The sequence below is a fragment of the Anas acuta genome, chromosome 2 (assembly GCF_963932015.1).
Source record: "Anas acuta chromosome 2, bAnaAcu1.1, whole genome shotgun sequence".
NCBI lineage: Eukaryota > Metazoa > Chordata > Aves > Anseriformes > Anatidae > Anas > Anas acuta.
In genome coordinates this window covers 29,861,240-29,885,991 of record NC_088980.1, presented here as the reverse complement: position 1 = coordinate 29,885,991, position 24,752 = coordinate 29,861,240, and the positions used below count along the sequence as shown (strand labels likewise).

Sequence of the window (24,752 nt, the reverse complement as noted above, 5' to 3'; positions counted from 1 at the left end):
AAAAAAAAAATAAATAAAGTTCCTAACATTCGAAGATAAAGTTACATCTTCCCTTCTCCCCTCTTTTTCAAATACTGAAAACTAATGAATTGCAAAGTTCCAAATGATGGTAACCTTGTGCACTCTATGTGGAAAAAGCTTCTGAAATCAGAGCTGAGTTTGGTGACCCAATTGCTCTAGGTCAGAGAAGCAATGAAGTCCTTGAATATGACTAAAATTCTCCCAGCATGCAACATCTGTCCTTCTCATTGATCCTTGATATACTCGCAAGAGCTTCACTTTCCTTTTTAGAAAAACAGGGGTAATTATGCTTCCATATCTTGCTAACAGATTTCAGGAGGTGCAAATGAAAGTTTTTAAGCATATTAAATTCACTGAACAAAAAGATTACTTCCTGCTTTTAAATGTTCCATGCCTTAATTCTGAGGGTTCAAGTGTTACTGTGTTGATATGTCTTTGTGACATTTATTATTTCTGTGAAGTTTTGCACAACTCATTGTGAGGGACTCTTGCCTGCCTCTACATCCTACTCCCCTCTGTATGTACAATTTTTGGTTCCATTTTTAGGTGATTTCTTCCCATCTTGAATTCCTTTCCAATGAGACATTTACTAATCATATCATACTTCTATCGTATGGGTAAAACTGTTGTTTATGCCTCAATCTAAACCTTGCTTGCAAGAAAACATTAGCTTGCAATTTCTATACCTCTGAATGTCTTTTCTTTTTTTTTTTTTTCTTTTGCCATCTCTGCCTGCACACATCTTGTAGTGCTATCAAGCACTTGCTCCTTGTCTGTATTGCCATCCTCCTCTTGTTCCTGCAGCTTCTATGCTTTCCTCAAACATCTTTCATAGAAGCACTCTGCCTTTGGCCCTTGACAATGCAGTTCACCCTAACACTGATATTGTTTACTCTAGTCAAATAGCTGTAATAACCATTCAAACAGTATTGAAAGCCTGCAGTGTTGTGTTTTCTACTTTATTGCTGCTTCGTATGGGAGAAGTTCACATAGAAAATGTAGGAACCTCTTACATTGTGTTCTTTCCAAGGCTTCTTAAACCTGTGATTAAGATGTCTCTGTCTGGCACAACTAGTAACCATACCTTTCTACTACATATTTTATTACCTCTGTCTCTCAAGGATACCAGTTTTGGAAGAAGAGGGAGGGCACGTTCTCATTTGCTTCATGAAAGAACATACATACGTGTACACTGTCTGGGGCAGAGATGGGCATCTTTATTCAGCATCTTCACAGACATGACAAAGCCCTACTGCAAGGTTGGCATTCTTGGCAAGTGCAAATTACAGAATGTATTCAATATGGCAAAACTGAGAACTTAATGTATATGATCTGATTATCCTTACAGAAGTTATAGTGCTTTTCTCCCACATTAGCTACTCCATAACAAACACATATGCCCTACTGCAAAATGAGACAAAAAACTAATTCATCACCTGAACAAAAATGGCACTACACATCTACAACTCTTGCCAGCAAAGCAGCTTCCCAACGAAACAGATATTGGGGAAAGGTTTGTCTGAAACAGCATTTACAACAAATATGTTCTTCAGCTAATGTCATGGTTTACTCAGGTCTTTATTGTTTGTTTCTGTTATTAAGACAAGATTTGCTTCCTATTTAGGAAAACATTAAGATATAGTATTCAGTGTCTTTTAATTTTTTTCTTTCTATAACTAATCCATATCTGCTTTTTATTGTCTTGTTATATAATGTACCTGGAATTGCGCTTAGATTTTGTCTTTTCTTTGACACCAGTATCATTTCTTTTGGAATACTGAGATGTTGTAGTCAAGCACCTGTGTTTAAGGTTGGTAGGCATGCAAAGGCAGAAGGTTAGGTTATAGGTGTTAATGGTTATAGGTGTTTATGTGATTTCACTTGTACTCATCCAACTGGGGAGACTAGGGTATAAAGAGGAGAGAGAGTCACAGATAGTTAATATAAGAATAGTATAGGTATAACAATGCCAATATAGGTATAACATATGCCAATGATTAATATCATTGATCAATGATCAATATAGACATTGCCTGCTAATAGTAGTAGTTCTGACCGTTGCTGTAACTGCCAAAATTCATGAATAAACATTTGTAGAGAGAGGGAGTGTTTTTTGCTAGCTCTGTTGATGCAATTACTAAAAAAAAAAAAAAAAGTGCAGATAAACTTAAAGCTCACAAGTCCTTCTTTGGGTTCAAAAGTTTGGGTTCTTTCTTTCTTTATTTATTTATTTTGTGTATGTGTGTAATAAATGGCATTGCAGATCCTGCAGATCTCTTGATGTTATTTGAGCTCAAATTCTGAGTGTGTCCAATAGTGATCTACAATTCTAAAAGGGCACTTTATATCATCTTTCTGTCTTTAGGATTTCAGGTTGTCAAGAAGGCTGAAATCATGACCAAAATCACATGATGTATACTGAACAACTTCTAAACAACAGATTTTCCAGCAAAGTTAGTAAACACAATTGATTATCTTTTCTCTTCCTTATATTTCTTCCATGTTTGTCTTAGACTATAACTGCATTAGGAGATTTGAGGTTTTGTACAGGCCACATGAACATGGGACATAATGAGACAGAAATCTCACATAAAATATGTGAGGGATTCTGAAGTGTTTGCATGATTCTCTCTTGGTATTCATAAGGGAGGACATGTAGACTAAAGCCATCTGTGAGATTAGGGTTTTTGCACAAATTCTTTGACTTGCCTGATATCCAAATGACTTTTAGGCTACTTCATTATCACTTAATCATAGCTGGCCATTTTGTGAGTGTAATTGCAATGACAGCAAGCTAGGAACTTCACTGACCCTGCAAGAACCCACTGCAGTTTACTTTATATGTTTTTACTTGGTCTGTTCTTAGTGACTCATATATTGTTATGTTAAGTCTGAGGCTAGTATCTTTTTTATTTTATTTTGGTTTGCTCGATCAGTCAGGAAATGAATATTGTTGAGACTGGAGAGTAATGATTTATACAAGTTGATCAAACTGTCATTTAACTTGTTGTCTGTTATTTTGTGGCAGAGGATTGCTTACTGCTTTGGTTGTGATGGTATGCACAGCTGAGTGTTCTTTCCTGAGCATCAATTCAGAGGTCTGGATGACCCACTTCTTTTATGTAGCAAATGTTGTTGAAGTTACTTTGTATGTGTAGCATGACTTTTGCCCTCCACCAAGTCAGAAAGACCTAGACAATCCAAGGTGCTAGGTGCAGTCAGAACCTGGACTAGGAATAGGTTTTCTGTTATTTTCAACAATAATTCTCAAATGAAGGAAGAATCATTGTCTCTCTTCATAGGAACAAAAAAGCAGTGAAATGCCAGGGTCTGCCCCTTCAGGGATTATCCAGCAGAGTACTGGTGGAGCCAGAACCACAGTAAGTTTACTTCTCTCCTCAGTGCTCTGCAACAGTGCTCTGTCAACAAGAGTTGCCAGGCTTTCTCCTCAATAAAGCTTTTATAGCTTTAAGTCTTAATTATGATGAAAGCTGAAAATATTATTAAACTGGGTTCAATTTTCACCAGTAGTAAAAATAAATAAATAAATAAAAAGGTGGGGGCATTTGGTTTCTTGCATGATTTATGTCATATCTTAATTTTAGTTTTCCTGACTACCATAAGTTTCTTGCACATTAATGTTTACTTGAAAATTGCCTTGCACTGCATTAGCAGGTAAACAGGCATTTACATGCAGTTACTTAGGAAGGCCTCCAGGTTTGTGCATTGATAATACTAAACTACAATGATGTATGCAATGCGTTATTAACCCATATGTTAAAAACTAACTGAGATTATTTTTTTGTCTTTCTTCCTTCTTTCTTTGAAGACACTTGTTTGTATACATTATTATTTCCACATCTGATGGTTTTACCATATGGATATAATCATCGTGTGTTTCCTTCTTATTAGTACTTTTTTTTTTTTTCCTAGTTTAAGTTTTGTTCCTGGATGCTGTATTTGAATCAGAGGCTTTCTGAAAAGCCACGCTGTTGGGCAAATATCTGCCATTCTCATTTATCTTTTTTGTTTATTTATTTGTTTGCTTTCTTAATTTTGTTATTATGTACTACTTTGTTGTGTTCCAGTAGCATTATGATAAAATAACCACTGCTAACATGCTGAGATTCATCATCAGTAGGTGGTCAAGGGTTAATTTGTCAGAGAGAAATCTCATTAGCTTTTCATAGTTTTGCTGTAGTCAGTCACACATTTAGTTGTTATTTTATTGAGTCTGCTACAGACTATGCTTTAAATGTTGCTGTTCAACAGTTGTTTGGATGGATGGCATCCCCCCCCCCCTTTTTTTTTTTAACAGCAAGTTCATAAATACATCACTTTTTCTGGGAAAATGCCTGAAAGGAATGGTTAAGCTAAACAGTTGGGGGGGGGGGGAGGGGGGAAGAGAGAGAGATTTTTCTGTTTTAATTTAACGTTATTTTAAAACTTACCTTGCTACTTGTGATTATCCTTTTTTTGAGGCACTTTCTGAAGGTGCTTAAGTGGCTAATGTTTTTCAACGTAAAGCATTTATTAGTGTAATTCTCTGTTTTGCTATCAGTTCAGCTGTTTTGTTTTGTTTTGTTTTTAATTGAATTTAGTTTTCATCACACTGGATTATGATAATTTATTTCTTTATTTGAAAATGTGGTTAAACTCTTCTTACATTTTCCAGGAAAAAAACAAGGTTTAAAACAAGGTTTATTCACTTTACTCTGCCTTTCTGGATTTACTTTTATTTTTTTTTTTTATGTTAAAATAATGATTTGTTTCATATTGAGCAAGAAATATATATTTCATTGTCCTCATTAAGATACGTGTTTGAAGTATACATTGCCATTATAAAATGGAAATAATATATTGTTTTCAATACAACAGTGAAGGTTTATATTGTAATTTAACAAGTCTGTTTCTAAAAGAAAACAAATATTTTATTTCTAAACCATTGACATTAGAAAATCTGAATTAGTTTAAAAATATATTTAAAATAAATTCACATTTGTGTAGAATATATTCAACTTGATCAAAACTGTTCAGTGGTTGTTTTTTTGTTTGTTTTCTGTTTTTTGTTTGTTTGTTTTCTGGAAATAGTAGTTAAAACAGAAAAGTTTTATTTATCATGAAAATGAAGCAAAATTTCAAGATTTCTGACGAAAATGCAAAATTACAAAATAATTACTGATTACTGTGGCTGCACCAGTTTACATATAACGTACGTATGACTGGTGATGGTACAAGGCTGCATTTCTGCACAAGGACCTTGGAGTGGGTTACCACTAGTTATGTTTTTTTTTTTTTTTTTTTTTTTTTTCCTGTAAGCATCTACCTCTTAATAGTTAATGAAGTTCCTCTGAGTACCACTCAGCACAGTGGATGAACAGAGAGGAGGATAAAGAGGGCTTCAAAATAGCTTTACTCTTCTTTTTCTCCTCAGCATGTGTGAAAGGGCCAGAGATGATGATGAGGAAAGGCAGAGGCGTGTGATGTGAGGAGCAGCAAGCACAACAGCATGTCTCCTGCCAGAGTACCTGTAATGCTCATGTAACTCTTGGAGTTACGGCCCAAGAGCACAGAGAGTTTGGCTGTTGCAGGGTGTCAGCCTCTTCCAGCTCTGTAAACCACCAGTGATGTGCAGGCCACGGTGCAGGGAAGCACAGGATGAGATTGAGCTGAGCTAAATCCACAGGCAGTGACAAACACCTGATGGGTCTGAGGTCCCTCAGAAACTTCATCTGGGGAACACACACACCAACAATCTTTAGTGTACTGTTTAGAGAGAAGGCGATCCATCACTGATTTGGATTTAGACTAGACAGTCTTGTGTTTCGGGAGCTGATTGATGAGTGGCTCAGACAGGATAGGACAGACAACCACAGAGCTTCATCAGCTCTGCCAAAGGCAGCTAACCTGGCTGGTCTGTGGGTTAATGCCAGGTGCCCCCTGGGGACAGATCTGTAGCCAGAGCCCACTGTCTTCCAAGCCCATCATGTTGCCCTGACTCAGCAGCTGCTCTAGTTTGGGCATGGGTGTAACTAAGAGAATGATGGAATCATTATCCAGGAAACTGTTCTTATACCTGTAGATTTTTATTTCTTTATTACACACCTCAGAAGTGATGTACAGGAGCAGCAACTTAGAGATTTGGCCAAGAACACAATTGAATTATTATCTGTTTATACAAGGTTTAGAATATAATCAAGTACCCTCCTGTAATTCCAGGTGTGCTCGCATGCATGTGGGGAAATGGCAGCAGCAAGAATACAGAAAGCCAACAGCGGGTTGTGGAGATTTTTCCTGAAAATACAGTATGGGAAGGAGGATGTGGTGGCAACATGGGTCTTCAGTCTTTGTTGTCTGGACAGGACCAGTAGCAAGTGAGTATGAATAGTGAGATCAGAACAGAGCAGAGAGGGGAAAAAGTTGCAGAGGAAAGTAATATACTTCAGAATATAGAAAAACAACTGTCACTTTTCAATACAAATTAATCTAGAAGAAGTAAACCAAATTTTGCTAATACCAATGTGGGCAATCTGAACAAAAGGAGATTTCTTTAGTTGCCTTTACAAACTTAGCTGTAAAAATCAAACAACAAAACAAAAACAAAAACAAAAACAAAAAACAAACTCGGAAATGGCTGAGAGCAAAGTTGGACCTGGTCACTTGGGGATCTGTCTGTTAGTTGTGAAACTGCATCAGATCTTAAAAATCTGAAACTTTGCATCTCACAGCAAGCCCTTGTCAGGAGTCCTAACTATGCCCCCCGATTGCTGCAATACCTGCATATCTGTGCTCAAAGCATAGGTATGGCTGCTGTATGAAACCACACAACCTGCTTTGTTGAATTTTGGCAGTCCAGAAAATGCAAGTGTATTCAGACACAGCCTTCCAACAGCCACTCTATGCAGAGAAAGAAACTCACTTTGAGAAGCCATCAGAAATCCTGAGCTTTTCCAATCCTGGCACTACTGTACCAAAAAACACACTCACTCACTCTGGTGCCTCAATGCAGCCAAATTCTGTCCACAAAACCTAGAAATTGTGTCATCCTAGGAGAAGTAACAATTGCTTTCTATGATTCAGCTAAAATATAATAACAGTAACAACAACAAGAACAGTAACAACAACAACAACAATAATACTAATAGTACTACTGATAATAATAATAATAACAATAACAATAATAATAATAATGATAATAATAATAAAACAACCCTGGGATGCCACGGGGTCGTGACAGAGCGGTGCAAAGCCTCTGAAGTGCCGTGAGCCTCTTGCTGTGTTCACCTCGTCCTCACCTCTGGGCTCCTCGAAGTTTGGTGGGACTGCTGTGCCATCAGAAAAAGCGGGGCAGAGTGTGGCGGGGGAGGGTGTTTTCTTGCCTTTCTGGAGCCAGGGAGGCTAAACTTTATTTTATTTTATTTTTTGGAGGGGTGGGGGCTGAGGTGGGGGGGTTAGACCGGGGCTTGCCTTGCCACCTGGGGGCTGTGGCGGCCGTGGCGCGGCCGCAGCAGGATCCCGGGATCGGTGTGGTGGCACGGAGGCGCATCCGAGCTGTGATTTCCGAGCCCCCCGGCGGAGAAGCCGAGGGCAGGGCTGAGGTTCGCCCTCGGGGCCGGGGCCGGGGCCGGGGCCGGGGCCGGGCGGCGGGCGGCGATCCGGCGATCCGGCGGGGGGCGCGGGGAACCAATGGGCGGCGGGGATCCGCCGGCGCGGCTCGGGGGCCCCTGGAGGAGGAGGAGAGGAAAAACCACGGGATTGAGCTCTGTCAGTGGCGCTCGCCGCTTCCGAGGGGGAAGTGCCGGGGGATAATTAATGTTTTTATTAAATTTGGAGGGAATTTTTTCGCAGCCGACCGCCGCGCGTGGCCTTCAGGTGGGTCTTCCCCGCAACTTTGCCCGGCGCCTCTGAGGATCGCGCGGTGCTGGAGGGTGGCGAGAAAGCGATCGTGGGGGAGAAGGTGGCCGGGGGTGCGTGTGGGGGTGTGTGTGTGTGTGTGCGTGGGTGCGGGTGCGTGGGGGTGCATGTGTGGGGGTGTGCGTGGCGGCGGCCGGCGGGCGCTGCCGTGAGGTGCGCGGCGCCGATCGCCATTTCGAGCCGAGCCCACGTTTGCGAGCCGGGGCTGCCACTCGCACGGCTCGCCTGGGGCTCCGGGGGGAGCGTGAGCAGCCCCTGCCTCTCGCCTGCCTTTCCGCTCCTGCCTCCCGGGGCTTTCGCGCCCTGTTTTCCTGGCAGAAGTGCGGAACCCAGGTGAAGGCAGAGAAGGGAGGGTTGTTTTTATGAATGGGACTCTTTGAGGTTAATTAGCTATGCAAATTCGAGCAGTTCATTCATGATTTTTTTTTTTTTTTTTTAAACCTAAAAGCCATCTTGTATTCCCCTCTAGGCTGACTGGAGGCCAGATCCCGAGGAAATCTCCAGATCCAATGCCCAATAAATAAAACACTGGGCTAAGACTTGTGGAAGAACCGCAGGATGGATGGATTTTATGACCAGCAAGTGCCTTACATGGTCACCAATGTGAGTGATCACTTCAAAGTTGGTGTTTATAAACTTGACTCCGACTTATTTCTGTGGGGGAGTTTTGCAGACAGAGTATCTGCTTTGTTACTGCTGTAGGGGCGACTCTTCATTTGGGAGCTTTGCCTACAAGATGGGCTTATCTTCTTAGTTATTTCAATAAAGCATCGTGTTCTTTTAAAGACAGTTTTGGGATGATTAAAAAATCATGCACACGTTTAGAGGATCAGAGAGGCAAGAGCAGCAGCTGCATTCAAAGTTTCTGGCTGCATTTGCCTGCAACACTCAGAAGAATGAAGTTGAGGCAAACCTTAACGTTTTATTTTTCCTTTGCTTTCAGGACTTTGAAAACAATTTTATAAGTAACACAGGAGGGAAACAAAGCTATCAGTTAGCATCTTATATTTGGATTCTCCTGCGTAGCGTATGCAGAGAGGATCTATGTGCTATTGTGTAGGTTTGTGTGCTTTAGATGCTAAAAATACATGGTTGGTATTGTGTTGCTACTCGAACACATTACATATGTATCTGCACAAATAGTTGTCTACATGGATAGCTAGAAATGTGTTGCATTTAGACACAGGAATCTTTTGGAAGATGTTACGTACTCAGTATCTTCTGCTAGAAGCTGGAGGCTGTAAGACGATCATTTCCCTGTTTGAAAACGTAAAGAATTCATGCTGGCTTTGAGTATTCTTAATTAAATGGAAAAAAAAAGAAAAAGAAAACAACAACAACAACAACAAAACACAACTCAGATTTCTAAAGTAACTGATCTTTCCTGTTTATAGAATCCGCGTGGGAGAAACTGTAATGAGAGACCGACAAATGTCAGGAAAAGAAAATTCATTAACAGAGACCTGGCTCATGATTCAGAAGGTGAGGGCTTGTTCTACTCTCCCCTCCTCCCTCTTACTTACTAATGCAGAGAAGCTTTCTGAGAGCTGTTTTTTTAATTTATTTTTGAGGTATATTTATCTAGATCAATCTGAATAAACAAGACAAGAAAATTTCATTTACTGTTGCAAAGCAAACTGGCAAAGGCAAAAACTGATAAAGTTGATATTCTTTTCCTTGACTTACCCAGTTGCATCTAGGTATCACTGCACATGTGGCACATGGATGGCATGCACTGAGGCCAAGCCTTTGCAGCGTCTGACACAAGTCACAGAGAGAGTTCACCTGGCTCTTTCACCTTTAGGCCTCATGAGATTCAGGGCTTTCCATATTTCCTCTAGTCTTCTAACATCTTTTTTGCTGTTGCGTGTTCACTGGTGGTTGCAGGAGTGGGAATGCTGGTGTGGAGACCACTCTAGCTTTTCTGTAGAGCTAGTAGTCAAACTCCTGTTGTTTCTGTTACTGTTCCAGTGCCAGCATAACACTGATAGGGTTAAAAGCCCTGGAAAATGTAGTTAAGGAAGCCTAGAATGGAAGATGAGAGCCAGAGGTTTGTGACTTAGTCCCATCAGTAGCTGCTCGCATAACCGGTGCTTGAGATCTGCAGTCTAGTTAACATTTCTCTAGGTTAAAAGGTCAGTCAGTAATTATGAAAGACATACAGGAGAGTATATAGGGGCCTAAATCTTAGTCCTACATCCATCTTATCAGGATGAGGACACCATGATATGCTTTTAAAACCTTAATTATTTGCATATTGCAAAAGTTTATTCTAGGGCAAGTGCAAAAGAAAACCACTTTCTGCTTGTCAGCGAAATGATTTCCCAAAACGAACATGAGGTATCAGTCCACAAAATAAATGAATAGCTTCTGTCATTTAAGTGTATGTAAATAGCTATATGTCAGCATTCATAAAAGAGGAAGTCATTCGCAAAATACAGTAAATTAAAAATAAACCATTTGTCAGTTCAAATATCCTACTTAGCAGTCCATAAACAGAGTTTTCGTAACTGAGTTTCTGAGCTTTGCAAATAATCAGAATGCTGCTCTGATATGCACCCATTATAACCAACTGATTTCAGTGAACTGAAAAAAGGTTATGCTGCTGCAGAACTCAGTCCATGGAGAAAGTGGTTTCACTTTAAAGAAGTACAGTAAGTACAGTATAAAGGAAATAGTGGCGATTCTCCTGTCATATATGGTAAAACATGAGGGGAAGTACAAAAGGTTTTCCGTTTGCTGTTGCAGCACCTCAGGTCGTTGCTTCAAAATTTTTATATGATCATTATGACCCTGCTAATAAAAATATTCAGTCTTTGCTCAGGCACAGCTTGCATTAAATTCCAAGAGAGGCAGATATTGCAGGAGGAGGCCTGGGATTTATAAGGAGAAATAGTTCACCTGTATTACAAATACCAGCAGTTTTAACTTTTCTCTGTGTTGCTGAATAAGCCTGTTATTTTGTAGAACTTGATGAATATTCTGGTTATTATTTCAAGAGCCAATAAAATAATACAGTAAGTACTTGTTATACAGGTGTAGAAAAATCATTAACTGCAACCAGAAAATATCTAATTTGTCTATATGTTTGATTGCCAAAATAGAATTCACATGTTCTTCAGGGGAAAAAAATGTATTTTTGAATATATTTTAATCTTATGAAGAGATTAAAGGTGTGAATCTTTTATCCCTGTGTTCATCTTTTCGCAGAACTCTTTCAAGATCTGAGCCAATTACAGGAGACATGGCTTGCAGAAGGTAAGGGAAAAAACTGCTTGTAAAAAGAGGAAAAACAACTCTGGAGGGAAAGAAAAAAAAAAAAAGTCCTGAACTTGCTGTCTTAATGTTCAGCCCAATTAATTGAGCTCTAAAAGAGCCACCTCATGTGTCATGCATACATTAGAGCCTCTGATGAGTTTGTCTTTGGGGACTCTGGGGCTGCTCTACCCAGTGTCATCACAAATTACCAGGAGAAATTGCTTCCAGCTCACAATCACATCTGCTTTTGGCAAGAACTAATGCACCAAGACTTCAAGTTCTAAGCCTCTGTTCAGATTTTAATTGCAATTGATCAGGTTTATATTATTGTACCTCGAGAGACTACATACAGCCAGAACTGGGCTTGCTGTTTCCTTTAGAGCAGCACATATAATTATTTGGTGTTCTGGTGGAGTACTTTTCTGATGGCAGAAATTAGTTTCTCTGGGTTCATCGGGACGGGATGCTTCAAGATTTAAGTGCAAGTGTCTTCTTTCCACCTTGTTCACAACACAGAACATTAGGTGTGTATGGAATACTTTAAAAGTACTAATTCTTTATTTTATTTTTTTTACTGAAAGCTTAAAATATTTTGCATGCTATTTTTTCTTCCTATTTGTAGTTGTGAGATTGTGTATTGGATGATTAGAGAACTGACATCGGTCTTTTTTACACCTGTTTGTGCTTTTAAGTATTTTGAATAATCTTTCAGAGCGCATTCTGCTGAAGAGAGAAGGATTAAAAACAATAATTTAGAAATCTGAATTTAGAGTAGCTATTGAGAGATTCATTTACCAGTAACAAAAAGATGAGCTGCTGCTGTAAGATAACTTTAACAAAATGCAGAGGAGCTTTCTGCTTGTTGAAGTGTTTTTTTCTATTCAGCAATGCTTTCTGATATTTTTCCCTTTATATTTACTGCACTGTTTATTTCAAGCACAAAGATTTTTATACATTGTCTGTTCTTAATATTGCTGGTTTAAATTTTAATGTAAACTTCTGAAATAAATCTGATTTTGATGCATGCTAACATAATTTTTCCAAATTTGTCCTGATTTAAATGAATGTGGGTATTCACATATGTTTATTTTTTATTAGGGACTGGACTATGCACAATTGTTTATAGAATAGATATTCAGCTTCTGTGGGAAGGGAGAGATGTTGGGGTGAGCTGCTTGCTGCTGGTTTTCATAGAAAGAGGGAAATATTGCTGGTGACTACTTGGCTACATACTGATTTTTTTTAACAGCTTTATATGTAGTTAGTCAAGTTCTTAACCTACGAATAAGTTGTGGGGTACTGTTTATTCTGCTGACATAATTATTCTCCTAGCATTATTTTTAGCATGTAGTTATTTTTTGTGTAATCAAAAAGTCCTTTTTAAATTAATGGAAGTGAGGTTGTATTTTTATGAATTAATATGATTCTTTCCTGGTCGTTGGAAACAGAATGTCCTGCAACAAGATAGTTTTTTGTTTGTTTGTTTGTTTAGTTCTTTTTTGTAGCATAATGATCAGATATAATTGTAACTGTTTCTCTGTGGTAATTTTACTAAGGATCTCTATTTTGCATCAGCTCATTCATTTTAACTAGCCAGAAGTTTGTTAAAATACTATTAGAAAGATACTATTTTTAGATGGAGAGGAGAACTTTTACTTTGAATTTTCACTGGCATAGATGTTTTTGTTACTGAAAATGATTTGATATCTTTGATCATAAGTCAGAAAAATGCAGGAAGATTCATAATGCATGTGAAGATAATGTAAGTTTGAAAAATAATATGGAATATAAAATGGATTTAATAATTTCTACAGGTACATAAATTACTGTAATGGCAAATGGGGAAATGCTTATTTTTGACTAGAATGAATTGTTTCAAAGCATTCTTTTCCCTTTAGTTGTGCCTACTTCACTTCATAAATTTAGACAGGATTTGAGAGAGAAAGGTGTCTAGTCCTATGTCAGCTAGGTGGAGAAGCCTTTGTAAATGCAGATAGCATCATCTGGTAAGTATTCAAAAATAATTTTAAAAAATAGGAAAAAGTTGTGTTTTCATATAGCAGCATTAAGCTGCTGTATGTTATAATAATATGTTTTTGGCAACATATTAAAACAAAATATTACAGATTTTTCGGTGTTCCAGAAATACTTCATCTGTAAGTTTAAGGCCATGCCATGTTTTTAGCTGTTCCATAAAACACAAACCTTGCACAGCTTTTCTAAAGGCTAAGCTGAAACTAGAAGAGTCGAGATGAGAAAATCAAATACTGTTTTATTAAATTGAGCACAAAATTTTATTAAAACAACCAAAAAAAACAAAAACACAAAACCCAACCAACTACTTTTGGTAGTCTTTATAACATGCTAGTGCTTGAGGATATTGTGGCTCTGCTCAAATGTCTACATGGATGAGCTTAGCCAGGAAACAGATTTTGAAATCAGACTTGTTTACCCATTGCTAGATGTGTCCATTTATGTTCTTCTGGACCTTCATAGGCTAGAAGTCTGCCAATTTGGCAGCATCAGTAATGTTTACATATTTCTTTTCATAATGCTCTGGAGCCAGGGAAATGACCATGAAATTTTAAAACATCTTGACCCTTTTTAAGAAAAGCAGTGGCAGCTGACCAGGTTTCTCCCACGAGTTCAGATCCCCAGTGGGGAGTAACCAGGTCAAAAATCTACTTATTAGTTAGGAGAAGAAAGTGAGTTGCATTTTATTACATGCAAAGAATGCTTGCTGATTTTTTTGTTTTGCTCTTGTTTTATTTTTCCTAAAGCTATCCATACTACATCACATATTTTAGCCTGGAGATCATTTACACTTAACGTCACCTGTGAAAAGTTGGTAGCAAACAAAAAAACACAAAAGAAATGTGTTCTTTTCCACTGAAAATGGTGAAGGTTCATACATATAAAAGAATTAATAAAAAATGTAAACAATTTAGTAATCTCTTTAATATTTTATTACTCCATAATTAACAAGGTAAATGCTACTTGCAGAAAACTTACAAATGTGTTCTGCTAGCTGCACAGTAGATTTTTATGGAAATGAGTTTTGCTTTTTACTCTGTGTAGCATTAAATGTACAAGAAAGAATTAAATTATTTTGATGTAAAACTTGGTCTAAATAACTCTTGTCACTTGTTATGCAGGACAGAATATAGATTATAACTGTTTCCTGAGGCCAGAAATTGAAAGTGGGAAGCCTTTAATAATTGCTTCAGCCTTCAAACTTGAAAGGAAATAGTTAAAATTACTTCTTGCTATCCAAGGCAAATATTCAGATATTATCTTTAGTTTTATATTTAAATAACTTGATGGCAACATTTTGTCATGATAAAATTATAAAATGAATTTATTGATTCCGTATATTTGGAATTAGATTGGTTTTGGCAGATAGCGATTCCTTCAGTGACTTGAAAAAATTGGTTCAAATATTAATCTAATGTTATCTCATCATGGTAGCTGTTTTTATTCCATAACAAAAAGAAGAGAGAAAACAAATTCTTAGTGAGTGAGAGCCTCCTTTGTGTGGTGAAAGCATTTGGGTTTGGGAGAATAATAGATTAACCAAGAAACAGATTTTTTATTAAAAATTACTCTTTCAGATACAGATTCCTCTTACACTCTGTTAAAGATATGTAAAAAGCATCCCAAGCGAAGACAAATAGTTAATTTATGGACTGGATCTGCTTCTTAGAGTGGTAGATAATCTGCTGTACAGCTGGTAATAAACTGAAAAAATAAAATATTATGTTCTTTGGGTGACTTGAGAAAATACAAAAGACTTAAACGAACAGTAAGATGTTTGAAATAATAGCTACAGGTAATGGGTTCATGCCTCTACCATAGTTTAGCTAAATTAAGTGGATGGCTTCTACCGGCTACCAGGATCTAAAAAATGGTTTTTGGTATCTGAAAATAACTTATTTTTATAGTTAATATAAATAATTAATACCCACATTTGAGGTGAACTTTAGGAGATAAGTTTCTGCCTTCTAGTTTCTGCCTTTCTTTTGGTAAAGGATGCACCAGTGTTGCCTAATCTAATGTTGACTTCTAGTTTATTCCTTAAGGAATAAACTAGAGGAGGATAAGGAGGTATGAAAATGACTAGTTTCTAGTTCTTAAAGAGGTCTTCAATTATGTCTCTAGTTAAAGTGGTTTCATTTAAATCACTGAAAATGTGTAGCAGCTTACTCTGACTAACTAGTTTTCTCCTGCCAAAAAGTTGTAAAATTGAGCCAGTGTAAGGCAAATGCTATGTAGCCGTATTCAGCAACTATCCATGTTTTCCTAGGAGCAAAAATTGTTGAGAAAGGATGCCTTAATACCTTCATAGCCGAGCTCTGGGCATACAGTAAAAAACAGTGAAAAGAATAGCTTTTTTTTTTTTTGGATTCTAGTAGTCTGACAGATTCAGCTTTTAAATACTCATAACTCTTGATCTTAAGTATTTGTGCAAAAAAAAAAAAAAAAAGGGAGAAAAGTTAGATTAGGCAAAATGGGAAGGGTGTGTGTGTTTTCTTTTAAAAAGAAATCCAGAACAAATAAAACCACCAGAAATCTACAAGTTTGAAAGTTTGTATAATAATAAACTTTTTAATGTTTTCCTTGTTTGCTGGAAAAGTAAATTCTTTTTATTCAAAATAATAATTTTCAAAGGTATAATGGGCTTTGCGAACCGTGAGGGATGTAGCAAAATGTTAAATGCAAGCATTCCTTCTAAGCTATTTTTTTTCTCATTTTTAGTATAGCACCAAATGAAGAGCAGATTCTGCAAACCCATCTTCATATTCCTAGGGATTATTCACATAAGAAAGAATTTTGAGATCTGGAGTTAGTTTTGAACTGCATTTAAGTTTATTAGTCAGAGCATCTCACTTATGTAAAAAGGGCTTGGTGTTGTTTTGACAGCAAATCCAGTGCTTATGGGAAATAATTTTTTTTTAACCATCTTGAAATTTGTCACTGTGTTGCCTTCTGAATGTTCCTTTGTTAGAAACAGTTGTTCCTCTGGAGAAAAAAAAAGCCAAAAAAAAAAAAAAAAGCAACAAAAAAATCAACTTCCTACCCCCTCGCCCCCCCTCCAGCTCTTTCAGGAATACTTAAAATTTATACAATCTTTCAGATATTCAGAACTGACAATGAATCAAAGAAAACTCAATAGACTCATTACTTCTGAGGCCTGAAGTCTTATTTTAGCTCCAGCCAAAACAGTACTGGCCATGTATAATTTCCTGTCAATTTCAATTTCTTTTGGCACTTTGAATAAATCACTGATATTTTAAAACAAATGTCTCTTGGCTCTAAAAGTGTAGCTTGAGGTCAGAGAACACAGCACCAGAGGAAGTGTCATGATACCCAAAATAAAGTTTTAAGTGAAGCAAGGAGGTTTGCAGCTCCTTGTTTTTCTGGAAAGTTGCTGTTTTTTAACAGGAACACCTTTCCCTGGAGTGTAGTTTTGCTTTTGGAAGCAGTTTGTAATTGGGAGAAGGAAGAGTTAAATTTAAGCCCTTTATAGCTTGCTTAACTTTTCATTTATTAAATACGTTCCTCAGCAGGTCTGCGCTACATCTTGAGACAAAGCAGTGAAATCAGTATGTTTATGCCTAAAGTTCAAGTTTACTTTGCTGTAGCTTTCTGGAAGGGTGTGACATGAAAAGCTTGTGGTTGGGGCCACATGGTTCATGCTGGACTGTGTTTTTGTGAATGGAGGCAGAACTCCAGTTCTGACTGCTTGTCTTGAGGAATTGCTTCGGAGATCAGCTGTCTCATTCACTGGCAGAAAGAATGACTCATACATCTTCTGCCTTGTTTGGCTCCAGGTCATTGTTACAGTGGATAGAGCTGGTTTTAATTAAATATTAACTCCTCTTGTCCTGGATGCTTGTTAATAGAGACTTTTTATTTTTGTTTACTTTCAGGGAAAGCAAGCTAACAGGCTCTGGGTTAAAACTTTTTTTTTTTTTCCTTTTTTTTGAATTGCTTTCCCCTTGTAAAATGTGCTGTCAGTTCAGCTTTTTGAAGGTTTTTAAAGCTCTGAAAACTACAAACAAGTATTATGCATTTTTGTGCTGTAAATGTTTGCTTTTGGCAAACTGTTTTTAACTGAGTAGGTAGTGAAACTGTAAAATCTAAACTGATAATGTCCTTGAGATCATCATTAACATCTTTGTGCACTTCCCAAATCGTCTTGAGGTGGTATAGCTATAATCAGAGGAAAAAGAAAACTTTTGGTAATAACCTAGACAGAGCTGGATAGTTTGTGCTGCAGATATTGTCTACTTCAGGAGTCTGAGACTTGATGGCTATGAATGCAGAATGAACTGATGTAGCTGCTTCTGCTATTAGCAGTAAAAGCCACGTGCTTAATATCCTTCAAAACCTTTTATTAGCCTTTTGGTATATACTTCCCTTCTCAAACCCCCATAATTAAGTAGCTCAGGGAAATAGTCTCACTCAGTTAGATGATTATTTCAGGTATCTTTTTCAATTTTCCTCTGAAAGGCAAAGTAGAAAAAAAAAAAACAACAAAAAAAACAAAAGTTTTGTGATTTATGCATTAGTCCTGTATTGAGTATGTTAACAGAAGACCAATGAAGATTTTATGGCAGCCTTGCTGAATTGCAATATTTATGAATAAAAGAAAAGAGGAAATGAATGACATACGTCTGCAAATGTGCAGACTGTTGCAACGCTGCAAGTTATGTTTTCCTTTCAGACATTCAGGTTAAAGTGTCTTTACCTGTCCTTTTAATTTGCTGCAAAGGCTGCCTGTAGTTATCCAAACTCAAGGTATAAAAGCACTCTTCCCTTTGAGTAATGGGATGATGTATCCAAACCATTTGCCTTCTCACAGCAAGATGCTGTCGGAAAAAGGCTATGTATTGGGTTGACGGTCGCTTGCATTTATGCAATATAATCATGTGTAAGTTGCAATTCTGCTAGTTTAAACAAACAAACAAACAAAAAACAGATTAAATGAAGGAACAATTTACTTTCTCATCAACAGTTAGTGGGTCCTTTTAATTTCTTTTTATAAGCTTGTGTGCTTATTTGTAAGGTACTGATGCTATTAAAAATAGATTCCAGTAGGAAAAGTATGTTCCTGGGTTGAACATTTTGGATGTTATTCTTTGTTTTGTTTACATTTGGCAGGGTTTTAAACACTTCCTAGCTTGCTGTATTCCTTGTCCTACGGAGGCTTTTAAGGCTATGTCAGTATTGTGTTTAAAATACATTTTGACAGCACAGTCTCCACCTGTTTCTACAGTACTGATGTACCTTGATTTCTATTATATATGTCTTCATAAAATTTGGAGATCCATGAACGAAGTGTATTTTTCTTGTTTACTCCAGAGCACATCAGGGGTAATGCCAAAAAGTGTCTCTGGCATAAGTAGTAAACTGGTTTTGTGTGAAGATTCAACCAGATGTATTTTATTTTTTCTTACTCTTTCACTGGGAAAAAACAGACTTCATTTACTAACATAGTAAGTTCCAGATTTACTTGAAGTCACGTTAAACTGCTAAAGCCAGAATAAAGCACCGGTGAACCAGCCCGACGCACAGAATATGATCTAGAAACTTATATAAGATTGCTGTTCTAGTTCTATAATCACTAAATGTAGCCTTCTGATTTCAACAGGAGGGATTTTTTGTTTTGCTTTCTTTAGCCTTTTTCAAATATCCCAGCTTCACCAATTAACATATATATATGCTCATATGTGCATAAAAAAACATTAGAGTCATACTAACCTCCTTGCTGCATTCGAAAATGATAGCTGGCTTAGGAACAATGTGTGGGATGTGTCTTCTGTAAACAAGAAATTACTTGATAGAATTGCTTTAAACTCCGAATGTTTAGAGTACAAACCTTTCAAAAACAATCAGGAATGTATAAAAAAACATAGTAATTGATTTTAAAGTAGAAAACCTTGTTTTCATGATTGGATTCTTCAGTGGCAGTCAAATAGTTCGCATTTTTATTAGGAAAATGCCTAACATTTGAATGTAGCAAATTACATCAAATGTCAGAAATTACAGAGTGTTAATATATGGACTCATGTTGTATACCTGAGTTCATTTCTGATAGGAGTCCTGTGGTTTCTCTGGAGGAAAGAGAAATTTAAAACATCAAAAAAATTAAAACATCGAAAGTACTGGGAGTATTTGGTTTGGTAAAATGCATGTTTTATACAGATTCAAACTTTGAGGAGCTAACATCCTCAGAGACACTGGCTTCTAAGTCTCTGTAATGTTTTTGAGAAAAAAACAAAAAAACAAAAAAACAACAATAGTTATGTTTTTTTTTCAGAGTAATGTTAATTACCCTTCATGTACCTTACGCTCACTTCCTTTAAAATCCGTGTTTGCAGAGTTCCCAAGGTCATTTGTTCTTAAGAGGTATTTTCTGCAGTTAAGACACTAGAACATTTGTTTTAAAAACGAGAGCAAATAATGTTTTGGTATGATGAGCCTGATTCTAAGCTCTTTACCCAGGAAAAAATCTTCCAGATAAGTCATTAGAAATATTTCCTGAGTAAGGAGTGGAGATCTGGTCCACGAAGAGTACTGTAGTGCACATTCAATAGAATTGTGAGTAATTATAATTAAATCTATATTTTTAATTCAAATATATTCTGCTAAAACTAGTATCAATTGTACATATATGAGAGAAAAGATATGTGTCTTAAACTAGAAAGTGTTCTGAAGGGCATTAAAGCTATATTTTATCATTTACTGTATTTCATGTTTTGGTAGTCACTGTTTCAATAAATGATTATATAACCAGTATTTACCTCTTGAATTTTGTTGGGTAACTGGATCATGGCAGATGCTAACTTTTAATTAAGATCATATGAATTATTTGCTTGTCTTTAGACAAGAACCGTGTAAATTAAAATATTTTCAAACATACTTTATGAAGCTTTGCTGTGATGATTGTAGTTGGCATGTGTTGAGCAAAAGATGACAAAGTTCAGACACGGTAAGATGAATCTCCCGTAGGATGTAGCCAGAACCAGTCATGCTCTGAGGATGCCGTTTCTTAGAGTAATGTTCTGCTGGTATTCAAATGTACTCACCTGTAACATACGGACAGTAGTATTTCAGCTTAAATGGTTCAAATGAGTTTTCAAGACAGTATGGCTAATGTCCTAGGTACACAGTGAAAAGGAACTGTGGTACCACAGAAGCAAAATTACGTTATCAGCAGACCGGGATTGTATTTTGTAGCTCACATTTCTGATGAAAGTTTAAAAGCAAAGATGATCTTGCAGAAGATGAATGTATGTTAATAATGATTCTTGTTTAAATAAATAAACATATATATGTATATATTTTTATGTCTGAAATGTTGTTGTTGAACCAGCAAAATTCTGTGGTCTGGTGAAATAGTTGTTTTTGAGTATTTAAAATAATAACAAAAAGAACCCTACTGTGTTGGCTGACTGCCACGAAAAACTGGAATTGTTTTTAAGTATGCCGAAGATGCGGTGGCTTGGGGTTAAAGATGCATAGGTGTTAAGCGCTAAGATTTGGTGTTACTCAGACTTCCTGTGTAAATGTTTTGCAAATGAGCACTGCTGGTTTTCAGCAGTGGTATGGCAGGTGCAGACCCTGGTGTGGACGGTGAGGCAGGGCGGGTGCCAGGAGCAGCCTTCACATCCTCCTGCCCCAATCGCTCTGTGCCGGAGCTGTTCAGGGCTGCCGCTGCACCACACGGCTTCATCCCAGCGTTTGTCCGCTTTGCCTGATTTTCATGCCCAACAGTGACAGAAATGAAAACCCTAGTTTTAACCTTGGCAGCGCTTCAAATTAAGCACAAGAGTCTTTATTTATGCTTTAATGGCTTCTTTTAATTCTTTCCTTTTTTTTTTCTGTTTGTTTGTTTGTTGTTTTTTTTGTTTGTTTTTGTTTTCCTTTCTTCAGCTCAGGTACCTGACAATGACGAGCAGTTTGTGCCAGACTATCAGGCTGAAAGTTGTAAGTATAGTATGAATCATCGCTTTCGTACTTGTATATTTATATTTGGCTCTTTGTATTTGTTATTTATTGTGTCATCTGTAATCATGTGATGGTGCTTTTTGCTGGGCAGTGACATCAGTGCAAGGAATAGATAAAGCAAGCGGCGATTATCAAGAAAGAGCCAAAAATGGCTCTTTGGTCTGAAGGTATAACCTTTAGAGGGGGCGAGCAAGTGTCATTTCCAACCGCAGGGAAGCAAGGGAAAAGTCCTGCCTAGAGGCAGAGGGGATTTCTCTGTCCCTAGGATATGAGGAGGTGGATTTTGGCCCAAGTCAGATGTTAGGGACGTAGGAAACAACTATACCGGGCAGAAATTGGGCTGCTTGATAGGTTTTGTGTACCAATACATAAACGCCAGCACATAATCAAGTACAGACACTGCTGGAGCATTTTTAAGTAATTCTAGCATGTGGCATTTTGTTACTCAAAACACAATTTTGCTTTGAAGTAAAGGAAAAAAGCAGGAGTTGTATTAAGTTGGATGCTTTCTGTTGTTTGCTATTTTACTAACATGTCCCCAGAGTTATTTTGTTAACCTGTGTCCCTCAAATCTTGCCCATACCTGCTAAACTGCTACTATTCTGGTAAGCAGAATACTGTACGTGCTGGTCTGTGGTTTTAGGTGGTTTCAAGGGCATTTCAAAGATACGGCATGAGAGATGCTGTGTGACCAAGTCACAGACTTCTTGCAGCTTCTTCACGCATCTTTCTTCCTCACGGCAAGTCTTCTCTCCATCATCAGGTCTCTTCTAAACAGTGTCTGCTGATTGCAGCAGAGCGCATGGTAGCTTTTCCGTTTTGCTAAATAACTTAAATAATTTATCCTATCAGAGTGTATTACTGCAGTTCACTAAACCAGATAGCTGTTAAAGACAGTCATGTACTGATATGTTGGGATTAAAGTTTGAGAGATCAGAAAAAAATGCATTACAATAGTCTTTAACCCCTAAAAAACAAGTTCAGAATTGTTAAGTTTTGGTATAGGTCTTGTAGAGGATTTTTCCAGTTATTTAGAAACAGTTTTAACAATATATGGAGCATATGTGACAGCATTTCATGGAGAAAAAGAAAAAAAAAAAAAGTCTTCCCTGGAGTGCTGATAGTATACCTAGTTTTTGTTTTTCCCTACAAGTTCCTCTATATATACCGACCAGCAAGCACGGTCACTTTTAGAGTTACCCTTTGTAATATTATTTTTTTTTCCCACCTCAGCCTTCCCAGATTTTTTTTTTTTTTAATATAATATGAAAGCTCAAACTGTTCTATACATTGAAAATTAAATACTTTATCCCACATATGGAGCTATGTCCAAATGTAGTCATGTATGCATACGTCCTTTGTGTAAGAGTACAAAGTACAGTTAGGGCTTCTATTAGCCCACAATTATTGTTACACAACAAGTCAATGATTCGTGGAAAACAATTTGTGAACTGTGAATGAAAAGCCCCATTGAAGCTTGTCACTGCTTTTGGTGATAAAGAAATTCTCCTAATATAGCTATTTCATTAATGCTGTTGTATTTCAAAGTTCCTTAGCCACAGCTTACACAGTATTATCAAAGGAACATTTATTTCTTCATTTCAGTTGCTTTCTTTATCTTAAGTAAAGGTCAGGAGAGCTTCCTGGAGAGTTACTCTGGCAAAGGTTACGGAGTTTCAGACATACACTTGTATATAATGTATGTAGCTGTGGGCTCTGCAAAACAGGAATGGAGATGAACATAACCAAAGCCATGGGGAAATTACTGTTGCAAAAGTGCCGCGGTTGTGACTGTTTTCTCTAGGATCCAAACCTGCCTTCAAACTGTATTATAATTACTTACTATATATAATCTGTAAGTCTGAGCAGCGTTAACCCTGTTACTGGCAAGAATCTGGCAGAAGCACTTGGCTTTTCTTTCTCTTTCTCCCTCTCTTTCTCCCTCTCTTTCTCTTTCGGGAGAGGATGGGTAAGTTTTCATTGCAAAAAGTGAACCTATGTAGGTTCAGTACTGATACACTCATTTAGGCCCTAAATGGTGAAGGACACAAGTATTAAACCATTGAAGGTCGTAGTCATTTTCTGGTCCAGATGCAAGCGAACCATACATTTTTGGTGCACTTTTCTTCTCCGGCCTCATTTAAATTTTCTGAAAAAAAGCTCATTTATGGTGCCATGTACAGATAAAGGAGATGGGTTAATGTGATTTGCAGAATATGTAAAGAAAAGTAGGTGCTCCTCTGAAACAGCTACAGCTCAGGTATAATCTTAGTTATATTTTACTTCTAGTTTAATTCCTTGAAAAATGGGCTTTAAAACTGAGGTAGGTCTTAAATTGAAACTTGAAACATTGGAAAGAAATTGTAGGAAACGATGTAACAGTGGCAGTTCTGGGAAACTCTGGTTAAAAACTTGCCTAGTTAGAACCAGGGTAGTCAAATCTGGAAGCAAAGATGTGGAAGGCAGCAGAATAGGTGATACTGCCAAGAACATGTGCTGTGTCCTGGCACTGAGCAGGATTAAATGCCCCTTAAAGTGCCATGGGTTTTTCATTTCTTTTCTGTAATAATGATTTGAACTAGTGAAACTGCATTTGTATTAGTAACTAAGGGAAACATTTAGTTTAGATTAGATATACAGTCCACTTTATCCACTTAGGGATTTAACTTCAAAGCTAACTTGGGACCATGAATATTTCAATTATGAGTTGCTATTAAGCTTCAATCAGTTTTTAAAAAGCAAACATAATATATGTATTTATAGTTAGGTGTGGGCTCTAGATACTATGAGTGAGATCAACAGTTAGCATAACTTCATGTCATATTATTGACGTTGCTGGAATTATATATATCCTAACAACTAAGGATCTAGCTAGTTAAGCTTCCCCTTAATGCTTTAAACTTCATTTTGCCTCTTTAAAGTTGAATTTATTTTGTTATTCCAGTGTGCCTTTTGGGAAAAGGTCCTTCCTCCCAGAGAAATCTTAGACATGTCTACACTTATAAACCTTTTTTTTTTTTTTCAGTGTCCAAAACTCTGTCTTGTCCATCTTGCATTACTTTTTTATTATACTTCTTTTTTTTTAACCTTGAATACATACTACAAAGAACAGTTTTTTAGTTTAGCTCAGAGTGAGAAGAATGAAGAGTAGATAACAACCAGTCTGTTCTGCTGAAATTTGAAAAACAAATCACCATTTAGTTTCTCTTAACCTTCTGCTTTCTGCAGCAACTGAACTTTTTAAGTTCTGTGTGAGAAAAACGCATCACAAGATGTTTTCATCTTGCAATTACGCAGGAAAAATTATGGAAATTGCATATTAAATAGTGTAATTTTCTTACTCTTTCATGTCTATTCTTTAAAGATATACAAATTCCACAAAAAAAGAGCAAGGAATCATTCTGTACTAAGCAGGATGGTTTTGCCCCTCTCTTGAATCTGTTTCTGTACTTCATGCAGCAGCCGACCTGTTTGCTATGTTTTAAGTTACCTACAAATGTCTCTTCTTCCAGCAATTATGTGAAAAGTGGCATAAAGCAAAAATG

The 24,752-nt window shown here is 37.1% G+C and overlaps 1 protein-coding gene across 5 annotated transcripts in view; it reads left to right on the top strand.

The window, feature by feature from the left end:
* Positions 1-7,600: 7,600 nt before the first annotated feature.
* Positions 7,601-24,752, top strand: part of ETV1 (ETS variant transcription factor 1) — a 66,998-nt gene continuing 49,846 nt past the window's right edge. Inside the window, exons 1-5 of one of the 5 annotated variants that reach the window (XM_068674081.1) lie at positions 7,601-7,619; positions 8,405-8,538; positions 9,330-9,417; positions 11,146-11,193; positions 21,133-21,186. In XM_068674081.1, the coding sequence (XP_068530182.1) occupies positions 8,494-8,538; positions 9,330-9,417; positions 11,146-11,193; positions 21,133-21,186 (235 nt within the window). In that variant the 5' untranslated portion in view covers positions 7,601-7,619; positions 8,405-8,493. Of the gene's footprint in view, positions 7,620-7,706; positions 7,894-8,136; positions 8,269-8,404; positions 8,539-9,329; positions 9,418-11,145; positions 11,194-11,340; positions 11,718-21,132; positions 21,187-24,752 lie in introns of those variants that run through there. The other 4 variants (XM_068674079.1, XM_068674080.1, XM_068674082.1 and 1 more) reach the window with 4 other exon arrangements.